Source organism: Numenius arquata, chromosome 11 (genome assembly GCF_964106895.1).
Source record: "Numenius arquata chromosome 11, bNumArq3.hap1.1, whole genome shotgun sequence".
Lineage (NCBI taxonomy): Eukaryota > Metazoa > Chordata > Aves > Charadriiformes > Scolopacidae > Numenius > Numenius arquata.
The window spans coordinates 40,341,263-40,354,223 of NC_133586.1; the positions used below are offsets into that span (position 1 = coordinate 40,341,263).

Sequence of the window (12,961 nt, forward strand, 5' to 3'; positions counted from 1 at the left end):
TACATCTAAATGTCCCATTTTCCTGTTAATTTCCCATCACAGGCATGATCTGCCAATGACAACTATAAAGGAGGTTATAATGAACGGATCATGTTAATTTTGTGAACAGGAAGCTCTCATTAGCGGCTTGTGTTTTTCAAATCAACCAGAAGACAGATGTGGCAGGGAAACTGCGGGATCTTGTCCCTGACGTGAGTTTCTCTCTGTTGCAGGAAGGCATGCCCCAAACGCTGAGTTCTACCAGTATGTTTACCCCATGTGGCTTCAGCCCTCATCTACATACTTCAAAAGAAGATGAACAAGGAGGACTGATCTTCCAGGATGGAAACCTTACCTCAGCATCTCTGGATGCTCTAATTCAGCATCTGATACCTACCACTGATTACTACCCTGAAGTAAGCAATTCACAGTATAATAAACAGTTTAATTTTGATGAATTGGGGCAGCACTTTATGCAAAAGTGCAAATGTGTTACATTTTGAATTAAGAAGGCTAATTTAAAAGCTGCATACAATTAAAGCTTGGTAAATTGATGCATTGCTTTAAATGCTGTTTCACTGCTCTATAATTGTTCCCATGAAAAAGCAGATCCCAAACTTGATGCTGCCTTTAAATAAGAGAACAGGGTCGGGGGAAGCTGTGGTGGTGATGAAGTAGTGATATAGCAGTTGGAGCACTTCAAAAATAGCAGTGCATCCCAGAGAGGTTTAGATGGAGACTGAAGCAAAAAACTTCAAGTCTGAACTGGCATTAAATTAGCTGAATTTCAGGAGCTGCTGTAGTCATCCAGGTTTGTCTACATGTACAAAGCATTCCCTCAGTGACACCTCTTCTGATGGGTACATAATTTACCTCGGGTTATATCCCTGCTGACTGTGCAGTCACTGGATGGCACTGTCCAGATCCTAATCCTTGCTCCATCAGTGGATATTCAGCGTTTCTTCACCAACACTTTGAGGATCTAAACTGGAAGCAGGTTTATGGTCCTGCAAGCCATTGACTTCATTGGATTTTGCACGTCCTCAGTGGAATTCAGGACAGAGTTTGACTGGAAGACTTTTAAGTGCTAATATATCTCTATGGAAAGGCTCAAAGCACAGAGTATCATTGACTTCTGGGCAGTTTAGAAGACTACAAAAGTTATCAATGCAGAGCAGACAGCATGTTTTAAAATTACCCACAGCTCAGTTTCTGATCAGCTAAAAATAAGTAATAAAGAAGCATATCAATTAAAAAAAGAACAGAAAGGCAATAAAAATAGGAAATGGACAGATTAGGCTGTGAGATTTTCATTAAGCAACGTGTGAAATGTAATAATTACACCTGCTGCTCAGGAACATGGCTAGGTCTGGGGGAAAGAAGATAATTCAGGCGCCAGGAGGGGTCAGGATGCAAACAACTGAGGATTCATGCATATATTTTAAATTTACTGCTGGAATACTTTAAATAATCCAAGGATTTATCCAACAGTCCTGCTTCCCACAGCTTCACAGATGTGAGACTGCATGCGATATGGCTTAGCTGATGGAAATGAATTTTGGGGAGTTAGTAAAATAAATGAAATATTCCTTAAAACAGGCTGGGTGAGACCTGGGGAGCTATAGCAAGATGTGACTAAGCTGGGGGGGTCTGCAGCTCACAAACCAGTACAACACAGAGATGCCCAAGCGTCTACATGTTTAGCTTTCACTAGCCTCTGTGCATCCCTGGCTGTGCTGTCTCCTATAGACCCTCCTGGGCTTGCTCCTGTAGAGGGACCTACGCACTGTTTTCGCTGGATGTTTGCACAGAGCTTGGGCAACCAAAGGCTGGAATTGGGTGCTGTGAAGGAAGGAGATGCCACTGCCTCCTGCACCCACTGTAACCAGTTCCATTTTCACGGTCAGGAATCCTTATGTCTTTTAGACATAAAAGTCTGTCCCAGTGGAAATGCAAAAACCATGGAGTTTGGGGCTTTTATGGCTAATGTTACGCACTGTGTGGCTGCTTACAGCAGGTCTGCTTGTCTTTCTCCCGCAGAAAGCCTATATCTTTACATTCCTGCTGAGTTCCAGACTCTTCATCGAGCCCCATGAGCTTTTGTCCCGAGTTTGTCACAAGTGCATTGAGCAGCAGCGGCTGGACGACCCCGTGCTGGACAAGGTTAGTTTATCTCTACAGCAGAAAAATGTGAGGTATTTTCAATGGAAGGAGAATTCTGGGGCTCTGGTGTGTGTCCTTTGCCTCCCTTTGGATTGAATGAAACTTTCTCATAAAGGATGACAGTTGCTGCTGAGATCCTGACATTGAGGCATCCTAGTATCCATGTCCAAGAGCAGCGCTCCAGGCACTAGTCACTTCAAATCTTCATCTAATTTTCCCTTTCCCCCGTCTCAGTCTTTCCAGGTGACTTTACTTCTTAACTTCTTTAAGGCTCTGATGAAGCCTGCGGGATGCAAGGAGGTAGGACGTAAGCTTCACAGACTGTCAGTTGCAGATGTCAACGCACCACTCTCCCATTTTTACTGAACGCGTCTGCCCTTTTTGCTTTCGTGCTTCTGGTACAGAAATATTTCCTCTTGGCCTTACCTGTCACTTCGAACGCCACGTAACAGCATGCAGCTCCCCACTAACCTCCCGTTGCCAGCACTGACGGATCACCTGCACGGCCGTGCTGCGGAGCGGCGCTGTCTGGCACACCAGGAACGGGTTGAAGCAGTAGCGAGGCTGTGACGAGCTACCAGAATGAGAAAATCCAAGCTGTTACTGCGTCAGCACTCCTCCTGTTTTGCCCTAGGGACTGCGCAGACTGATACGGTGTGTAACAACGCATGTGCATCCTCTGGCAGTCCCACAGGCGCTACGGCGGAGACGGATCCCACTGGATCCTATTCAGTGCTGGATTCCACCCAAGCTCTCCTCGGTGCATTGATGAAGACCTCTCCAGTACATTACCTGGCGCAGCAGACGCACTTCAGTGCAGTGGGGGGAAGAAGAGTGTGCATTAGTTGCAACTTTCCAAAACCCTCAAAATTCTGAAATGATTCTCAAGATCAGCTTTTCCAGCTTTGAGACAGTATTTTTGGCATCAAATACTGAATCACCAACAACTGAACATGTGTGCTTGTTTTTACCCAGTAACTGGAGCTCTACCCATAGTGACTATGGAGAGCCATCAGCCAGGCTACATAGAAACCTGATGTTCATGTTGCCCGTACAGTTTGTGTTAATAGAAATATCCATTATGAGGTGCAGCATCCACATAATTTTTTCTGAGGTGTGATGGGTTCTGTTCTCTGATGCTACGGCAGATGCAAATTTAGGAGGAGCATTGTGAGCATCGTAAGGTTTTGCTGCTCATTAAACTTTACAAGAAATGAGAAATGTTATCTTATTATGAAGATCCCCAATCTGCCTGAGATGAGCCTGCATTTTGGAATAGACTGTGGTAATGCAGATGTGGTGGGACACAGCTGATTTTGTGTTCCTGAGAGCGGGGCTGACTTTGAAACTTTGCACATAAGCAACCTCCCATCCCCTGAGTTGTGTCCTGTGACGTGCATAAAGTCCTCTCCTTCAATTCGTCATAGCAGTTTATGCAGCTGGAGCAAATGTCTCCCCAGACCTTTGTAGTTCCCAATAAAGCTTTCCCTTTAGCAGCCACCTGCTGGTCTTTGAGCATGAGCTTAATGCTAGCTGACAGCAGTTATTTTTAGAGATGTGGTTCATTGAAACCTGTTGTTGGTGGAAAGCTGAAATATGCATTTTAACCACCTTGGTTGAAAAGCAGAGAGCTGTGGAGCTCAAGAGTATAATTTTTTCTGATTACAGGGTACACTTTAGCTGCAGTACGTAGGATGCAGGAGAAGGCTGTTTGTTTTGGTCTGTGTTTTCTGTAAATAAAAAGGCAGTTTGTTGTTTAACGCAATTTCCTTTTCACGTGTTCTTGGATAACGGAGAATGGAAGCTTTGGAAGCAGCCCCACTGGCTGTCTTTTGAGATAATACTAAAGCACCAGTTGTGTTGTTCCCCACATTTTCCTCCTTGCTCCGTATCTTCCTGACTATTCCCACTGCTGCATCCTCAGATAGATCTCCACTGAAAGTAAAGTGGGCATCAGCTGTGTGTTATCTCAGTGGTTGTCCTTGTCCTATCATGACCTTGAGCTCATGTGGGCAGAGAACAATGTTATTCGTAGCCCAGGTAAAGTTACTGAAGTGCTGGTGTTTTGTGTGTCTTTTCTTCCTCGTGTTACATCTGCCAGTGGTCACTAAGCAGTTTTTTCATACGGCCAGAAAGCAAAATACTCACCTCTTTGGTCAAGAGATACATTGCAATCAATTTTTCAGGAAAGGATGAAAGCATAGGAGGGTTGTAAGTACAAAAGGGAAGAACATGTGGTTCAAATGAGCAAAAAGGCCAGACGTTTTTAAAAAAGGTATAAAGGTTGCACCAACAGAATGTCCATCCAGCCATAAATTGGCCAATTGCATGTGCAGAATATTTAAATCTGCATGTAAACCAGACGGTTGTGCATGCATCTAAGTACTGGTGTATTTTGCGTGCCAAAATATATCATTTGTGCACCACTCTATTTGTTTGCACGTGGGCAGATTTTGCAGGTGCAACCGTCAGATCCTTCTTTGAAAATCTGGCCCCGCTTTCAGCGGGATACATATCTGCTGGAAGACTTTAATGAGCAAACGTGTTTCAATCCCTGTCCATCATTTTGGTTCCTCTTTCAGGCACGGATCAGAAAATTTGGACCCAAAATCTTACAGTTGCTGACAGAGTGGACGGAGACGTTCCCGTATGACTTTCAGGAAGAGCGGATGATTGGCCATCTGAAAGACATGATTCACAGGATAGCCCCGTGTGATGAGGTGAGGATGGCTGACCTGGGACATTATGTCCCAATGTTATGTTCACTTTCCTACTTGGTTCCTGCTTTTCCTTTTTTTGCCACACTGTTCCGTGCCTCTTCCTGGGAACTCTTACTCTTGTTTTATTCTCCTCTAACAGTCCAAACCTGTTGTACCTCCCCTGAAAGACACACCTCTCAGTTTAGGAACCCCTGTGGCAGTGACATGGGGACACATTGGAGTGATCAGTGGAATTTATCTACTGCACATCAAATTGTAAGAGAATACCATTCCCATTTTACAGATTGGAACATCTGAGGCACACCACAGAGTGAATGTGGTGGTCACAATTCAAACAGCAACAGAACTGTGATCCCCCAAGTTACAGTTGAGCAGAGGAGTGAAGTGTTGTAACCTGGGACCAACCATCCTGGCCAAGCAGTGGCTCACGAAGTGCTCCAGGATATTCAGTTTAGTGAATGAAGACTGGAGCAAGCAGCCAGTTGTCAAGGGATTGCATTGGGAAGCTAAAAAAGATCATCAGTTGCCTGAAGGTACCTGATGAAGGCTTCTTTTCTCTAAGAAAATGACTGGTTGTGAAAGAGTAACCACCAAAGGGCATTTATGGTCCTTTTTTGTCTCACCACCTCCATTTGCTTATGTCCTTGATCACCTGTGCCGAAATCTAATTTTCCGTTCTTGCTTTACATGTCTTCAGTCTGGTAGTGTTTTTTTTAAAACAATCTTTGCATTTTGTCATCTTTTTCATTTGTGAATCTAGCAAGGGTTTGGCTTACACCTTCCTGTCCTGTGTAACAGAGTTCTCAGGCCTTGTGCTGGAACTGGTTGATATTGTAAAGCAGGGGCACAGACAGGAGGCGAGCAGGCACCGAGCAGCAGACTCTGATCACGGTTTGACTGATGCCGCTGGAATCCCCTTCAAAGCTCACAGGATCTATGGGCCAAGAGATAGCTCCTGTTGAACCCAGCCGGTTTGGCTGGTACGGTGAGATAGAAAGGGACAGTCCTTCCATGTAAAGAAAATAGAAATGTTTATGGACGTGTGGCTTTTCTGGGAGCATGAAAGTGGCAGAAGGCAACAGTGTATGGCCTGCTGGGCAAAACGCAGTCTAGATGGCTCTGTGGTCTTTCTGTTCCAATGCACGAGCCATGTGTGTGGCAGAGTAGGACACAGTGAACGGAGTCTGGGAGACCTGCTTGCAAATTCAGGTGGGTGAATCCCATAAATTAATTCAGAAACATTAAAAATACCACAAAATCCATGCAAATAATAAGGATAAGAGCAAATAGTACATAGAAAGTCTTTAATTACTTCTAGGTTAACCATGGGATGTTGAAGAATTCAGTTCCATTGGCTACATCAAGGTCTGGCTTCAGGCCAACAGATGGGTGCAGTTTAGTAGAACAAAAAGCACATACCCGTAAGTCCAAGAATGAGAGGGGTGGAGAGAAGAGAGAAGGAATTAGCAGGGTTGCAGCACAACGGAAATGAAATCGGACTCTCCTACCCACATGAAACAGGAGATAAATTGAAACAGCTGCTCTTGGGCTGGGCTGGTATCATGGCTGGCACTTTTGGGTGGCATGGATTGGCCGGCTGGGCTGCCGAGCCCATGGGAGAGAAAGGGTGGGAACGGGAAGCTGCGCAACACTTCAGTGGAGGTGAAGGGAACACAAAGGACTTTTTCTGAAAGAGCCAAGGTGGCCTCGATTCCACTGACCAGAGCAGTAAAACATCTCCCTCAAGGGGAAGAGGCAATGAACTTGCTCCTGCCAGCCACCAAGAAAGGTGCCTTGCTGCCCTTCAGCATCTGAAGTGAGAGAAACCTATACAGACCCACCAAAGTCATGTCCACTGGAAAGAAGGAACCAGCCAAAAGGGCAGAGAACAGTGGCTTTATGGATGCGCTTTAAAAGCAGCAGCTGCCCTGGTGAAGAGCCATAAATGCTGAAAATCAACTTTTTGCATACAAAGCAATAGTTTATTTCCCTAACCTGAGCAAATAAAGCACTTGCTCAGGTTACACCCATACCTTCTCTCTGGAGTGCGCAGAACTGTGTATCAATGTTTATGGGTGGCCTGGGGGGAAAATCATTGTTTTTCAAGTATTACTACGCACTATAATTGCAAGTGATTATGCCTCAACAAAATCAATAAATAATTTAAGAAACAGCTGGAAATGCAAATTTCCTTTTCCAAGGGACAGCACGAAAGAGTAGTGGTGCCCATTAGTTGTTTGGAAGAAAGTTTTTCCCATTGTGGATCATAGAAATTAAAGATTGAATGATTTGTGAGGTCATCTAGTCCATGTAGGTTAATGCAGGATTTTTCCCTGCAGTGTGTGCTCCTGTCCTTTGTAGAGTCCACTTTCTAAAGGCTCTGTGATGTGCTTAGAAGGGTGTCCATGCTGAGAAGCATTTCTTAGTAAGTGCTGTGATTTGCATTTAGAGTTAGAAATTTTAATTAAAATTTGAGCTCCTAAGCCACCTGCTGAGGCCTGCCGTCTGCAGAGGAACTTTTCCGGTTAAGAATGAAACATTTTCTTTAAATATTAAACAGTAGTATGCTTCTTTTGACTCTTAATGTGGCAATGAAGTGAAATCGGTCGATAGAGTCCAGCATGCAGCCCCCGTGCAATGGGGGGTCACTTTGTGGCAAGGTAATTACCAGCATGTTGAGGTAATGAACAATGTTGTTTTCACTTAGTGAACATAGTTTAAAGAAGGCAGGAAATGCTTTTAAAAGGGCAAAACCAGGATTATTATTTTTTTAATTTCTCCCCCAACACACACAGAAAAGCTTTCTAGGCAAGGGTGCACCCAACTGATCTTCAGTGAGTCTCTTCAAGAGCTCTAATTTCTGAATAATCTTTTCTGTGTCCATTAAGTGTCTTATTTCATTCCTTATTAGGTGGTTGGCTTACCTGAGTTTTTGTTTACTGTTTTATATATCTATATCATTATGCCATATTCCCTACAAACTAGGTGAAACTAGATCTCTTGATAAGGATTTATTGAAAGACGAACTAATATGCTTGTCTTTCAACCAATATTATGCTGCTTTTTGGATTTTCCCCCAAACAGTGAAGAATTTGATACTGCACAGACATGGCTGGCCTAAGAATTCTCATCCAAACTCCTTTTTGAAAAAGAACCAGGTTTTCAGCTAAAAGTTTTTTATGTTCTACGTTCCAAATGTTTTACGTTCTGTAGAAGACTTGGATTTCAGTGCTGTGCCTGCCCCCCTACCCCAAAATGAATTCCCCTGTTTACAAAATGTGTTCACAAAATACCAAATATGTCGCTATTTGAGTTTCCACTGAAAAATAACATTCTATTCATAGAGCTTGATAAGCTGTGCTCAGATTTGCAAACACACCTGGATGTAAACCAGGGAAATATTTAGATAGTATTCGGTAGTTTGGGTCCAGGACAGTCTTTGTAAATCAAGTGTGACCATCTGCTTCAATGAGGAATTACGTGAAGGCGGCCAGTAGTCTCTCCTCCTTGGAGCTAGTATGCATCAGGAACAGATAAAAAACAAAAGAATGTTTTTTAATTTTCTAAAAATTATTTGAATTCTTTATTTTTACATCTTCCTCACTCAATTTTCACTCCTCCTGTGTGATTTGAACAGTGTTGTCATTCTCCAAGACAAGTCCCTCCTGCTTTCTGGGTACTTGCTTCATTTCAGACTCTATTTTGCAAAAAAAGCCTGACTAGGTCCTGCTTATCTGGCCCCTGCTCCAGCCAAACTCAAGAGAGCATCTTCCTTGAGTGAAAAGAGAGGTTCCTCAGCAATGTGGAACCTTCCACTGGAAAAGCTGTATGAAAGTTATAGTATTGCAGCAGAAGTAGAAGCATTTGGGATGTTCTGAAAGTTTCCAGCATCGGATTGTAATGGAGACAGGGTAGAACTGAGCATGTTATTCTTCACCATGAAGTAGTAGGAGATGCTATTTCCAGTGTGCAGGTGGGATCCTGTGTAGGTGAAAAGAGCACTGACTCTGGCTTCTGGTACGTTGAACACCTAAAACACGAGTGCTGTCAATGCCTAGCACTGATGACTACCCGCAGCCTGCAAAAGTCCGAAGAAGACAAAGGCTGTATCTAAACCAGGGGATTCAGGAGTACTTGGGCTGCATACAGCTTGGGATGCGACACAGGTGTGTGTAGGTCTTTGTGGGAAGGCACATTCCAGCCAAGTCCCTGCTGTGATGATGACTACTCTGTGGAGGGTGCCAGGGAGTACGTCTGCTGCACCGTACAGATGTAACAGAGGAGGCCTTCGTGCCAGCTGTGGTGTCACACTGGCAGATTACAAACTGATGTTACTGGCAACTTGACGTTACTAAATTCTGTTTGGATGGGGAGCGAGGTGTTACTCCACTTGTGCACAGCCAGAGGATCTCTCCACTGTGGGTCTATGCTGGAAGAGGAGCTGGTAGTAGGCCAGCCTGCAAACTGTTTTCCCAAGTGACCGTGCTCTTTGCACCCATGGCTGATGCTCTTTTTTTCTGGCTGGGAAAGCCCATGGGGCCGTGTTCCTCAGCAGGGTACACCCCATGCTCCATAGGAGGCTTTTGCCCAAGGACATTTCCAATTAATCTTTGTTTTTAGAGCCCATCCAACAGTTCTCTCAGTTGCCTCAATTTTATGATGTCTGTATCTGTCAGTCATGGAGAGTTGAAGCCATTTCTTTCTGCTGATCCTCCATGGCCAGCAGCTCCACTCGTTTTTGTAAAGAGCTGCTCCGGCTCTGAGAACAACCTGGGCAACTTAATAACGATCATCCTGCTGAGCACAGGGCTGTGCTTGGAATACGATATGAGCTTCCTTCAGTAGCAATTAACATTTTGGATATTAAATACTTAAAGCTACCCGATGCTCAGACCACTCCAACTGGGTAGCAAGTAGCAGCATGCTTCTGCTGCTCTCAGCTCACAAGGATGGAGAGAATAGCATTAGAAACATTTCTTATTCCTAATAAATAAGAGTTGACGAGGCACCACTAGCAGGTAGAGTTCTCGTCCAACACATAGCTGACATAAAGGATAGGTACCAAATGTTGCTGTGCTCCAGAAAGCTCCAGTAACTCCTGTTGCAGCGTTACCTCTCCTCTGATCCTAATGTTGGCAGGAATCTGGGAGTACGGGTGCCAGCCCAACCCACCAGTCCTGCCTGCCTCCTCTCTCGACTGCAGTCTCTTTCTGTGGTCCAGAGCACAGAACTGTAATTAAGCCAACTGGTTATTCTGAAATAGGCTTGTTGAAAGTAAAATGGTAACCTGTTGCTGGCTTAGGAGTATTTTGCAGAAGGGAAAATTCGGCATAAAAACACTCCTTTGTCAAGTTTTGTGGGTGGTTTATGTTTCTTTCTCTCCCTGTCTCTCCAGGCCTATTGGAAAAAGATGAATCAGCTTTTGCAAACCCTGAATCAGAAGCTTGCAACCCTCAGCCATGGGCAAGAAGGGATTGTTAAGATCAGTGCGGCTGTCTCTGATAAGCTGGTTGCCTTTAAAAGTAAACCTCCATCAATTCAGAGAGAAATCCTGAGTGTCTGCAGCGACCCTTACACTCTGGCTCAGCAGCTGACACATGTGGAGCTGGTAAGTGGGAAAGGTTCCCAACTTCTGCAGGCAGAGATATCATTTTAAGCCATCAGCTGCTAAGTATTCCAGACATAACCGAAAAATGTCTGCACTGCTGCAGCACATCCTGTGCTGCATCAGCACTGCAGAAGGAGCAGGGTTTGACAGGTTAAGAGATGCTCGGGAAGAGAGTATATATCAGGTGTTCCTGTGCATCTTGGGGCAGGTCACTTTTTCAGCTTGCTTATTTGTGAAGTGCGAGTCATTGTCCCAGAAAGGTCGAAGGGTTCCCGGTTCTGTAAGGTGCTCTGAGCCCCACAACCTGAGGGTTCTATTGAAATGGCTGGTCATTAGCCTTTTTGTTAATTTGGAAGACATTTTAACAGTTCAGATCTATTCCTGCAGATCCACAAAGCATGTGAGTTGTCTCATGTGTTTTTCATTCTTCCCTTTGGGACTTTTTGCATGGACATTCAAGGGTGTGCAAGTGCCACCCACACGAAGTCCTGCTGTTGCCCTCCTTGAACTGCCCTCTCAAACAGGCTTTTGATGGTCATTGCTCTAGTTACAGTACCAAAATGTTGGATGGACTGTTGTGTTGCACACCCTTCTCCCAGGTTCAGGTCCTCTGTGTAGACCTCCTGGATGTTCAAAGAAGAACATAAAACATTGCTGCCATCTGCAGATCTCTTGATGCTGTAATGATTCCCTGCTGCCTGTCCTCCTCTAGACAGTGTTCATCCTTGAGAGGAGGGCTAGAAAAACAAACCATGAAATGGACTGTGGATTGGAGTGATTATCATGGAATTAGCCTTGGGAATTCTGAAGGTAGTTGATACTCTATTTGTCAAGAAGTGGAATAGCTCAGAAACCCCAATTTAGGATCATCTCACCTTGGTTAATTTTTAGAACATGCAACTTGGGCCAGAGAGTAGAAGTCCTTTTGCCTGGAGTCTTTATCTTGCTTTTCTTCTCCTCCACAGTATAACTGTCTTCCAAGGGGATATTCTCTGTAACCAGGGCACCGCTGCACTTTTAAAAATGGTGCAGCCAGGGGTTTTCACTCCACTTCACTGTAATCACTGGTCTCTACCTTCTCTTTCATTTATTGCATCCAGTACACCAACTACTCTGCTCTAAAACTGTCTGATGCTTCTTTGTTAGTAAGAATTATTTGCTACTTATTTAATAACAGTTATTTGTTGGTAAGAGTCCTGCACAGTTATCAGTGGCAAGGTGAGAAGCCAAGAGAAACAACATAGGAATAGCCATAAAATTTTCACTGAAGCAAAACTACCATTGATTTTATTGTTGCTTGAGTATCCCATGTTTGGGCTGTAGGAATTCCAAAATACCTCCTCTGAAATACCTTTGGGACCTACAACCCACTTAAAATATTTTTTTCTAATAAACATATTTAAGAGAATTGAAAAGCCTATTTAGAAGGCCAGTGGTGTGGCTGGAACTGCCAGGTTTGTTCAGGACCTGCTCAAGACCTCCATAATGGTGGAGATGGCCTCTCTTTTACTGAGACCTGGATTCTTTATTTACTCTTGTTTTGGTTAATGCCTGGGGCGCTCTTCAGTGTAAGCAGTGTCTTTAATGTAAATCTGTGCATCTTCAATGCCTTTCTTCCCCAGTGGCACACAGTCACCACCCCAGGGCATCACCCGAGCTTTCCCTGGGTAGGGAGGTAGGGTCAGAGCACTGTGTTGCAGATGAGCAACAGATTACTGTGGTCACAGAGGACAGCATTGCTGCCCTTCTAACAGTGGGGGAACAAGCCTATTGAGTGATGCTGGACCATAGCAGGTCTGTGGCAGTGCCAAGCACAGAACTGAGGTCTGCTGGCTCCCAGATGGGGTCTTGTGCATCCAGCACCTTTCTCTCTGTGCATTGGAGAGGGCTCTTACTGTGGCTTGTCAGTAATGAGACATATTTATTCTCATTTTCGTCTTTCTACTGAAATAACTCTAATTGTTCTTACAAATTTTCATGTTTGGTGCTAGTTGGCTGTCTACCAGTTCAGTAACACCATTCAGAGCGGACAGATAATGGGGATGTCCTACCAAGAGAAACAGAAGAGATTCTGGGGTGGTTTCTCATTTCTTTCTCTCTCTCTGTTTTCCCCCCTCTCACAGGAGAGGCTAAGTCACATTGGACCTGAGGAGTTTGTGCAGGCATTTGTCCATAAAGACCCTCTGGATGGCACCAAGGTATGATCTGTCTGCATGCAAAGTGTCTCCTGCGATCACGGTTTGTTCTAGATGAACTGCTGCGATGAGATCCATAAGAACAGGGCCTGGGGCACATGTTGACCATGGCCAGGCCAAGCGATGACCTGTATTCTCACAGCAAGGGTGGGACCTGTTGGTAGAGCTCGCACTGGCAGGTTGTTGCCATTCCTTCCTGGTGAGAGTATGTCCCAGCCTGAGACTGGTCAGCACCCTGATCTTCTGCTTTCTGGCTTTGTTCCTCCTAACCTGCTTTGACCAGGGCAGGTGGCCTG

General features: G+C 44.6%; 1 protein-coding gene across 1 annotated transcript in view; it reads left to right on the forward strand.

The window, feature by feature from the left end:
* The first annotated feature begins 203 nt into the window (after positions 1 to 203).
* Positions 204 to 12,961, forward strand: part of RASGEF1C (RasGEF domain family member 1C) — a 28,418-nt gene continuing 15,660 nt past the window's right edge. The window contains exons 1-5 of the mRNA XM_074155862.1: positions 204 to 395; positions 2,020 to 2,142; positions 4,725 to 4,862; positions 10,258 to 10,470; positions 12,594 to 12,668. Of these exons, the coding sequence (XP_074011963.1) occupies positions 219 to 395; positions 2,020 to 2,142; positions 4,725 to 4,862; positions 10,258 to 10,470; positions 12,594 to 12,668 (726 nt within the window). The 5' untranslated portion in view covers positions 204 to 218. The remainder of the gene's footprint in view (positions 396 to 2,019; positions 2,143 to 4,724; positions 4,863 to 10,257; positions 10,471 to 12,593; positions 12,669 to 12,961) is intronic.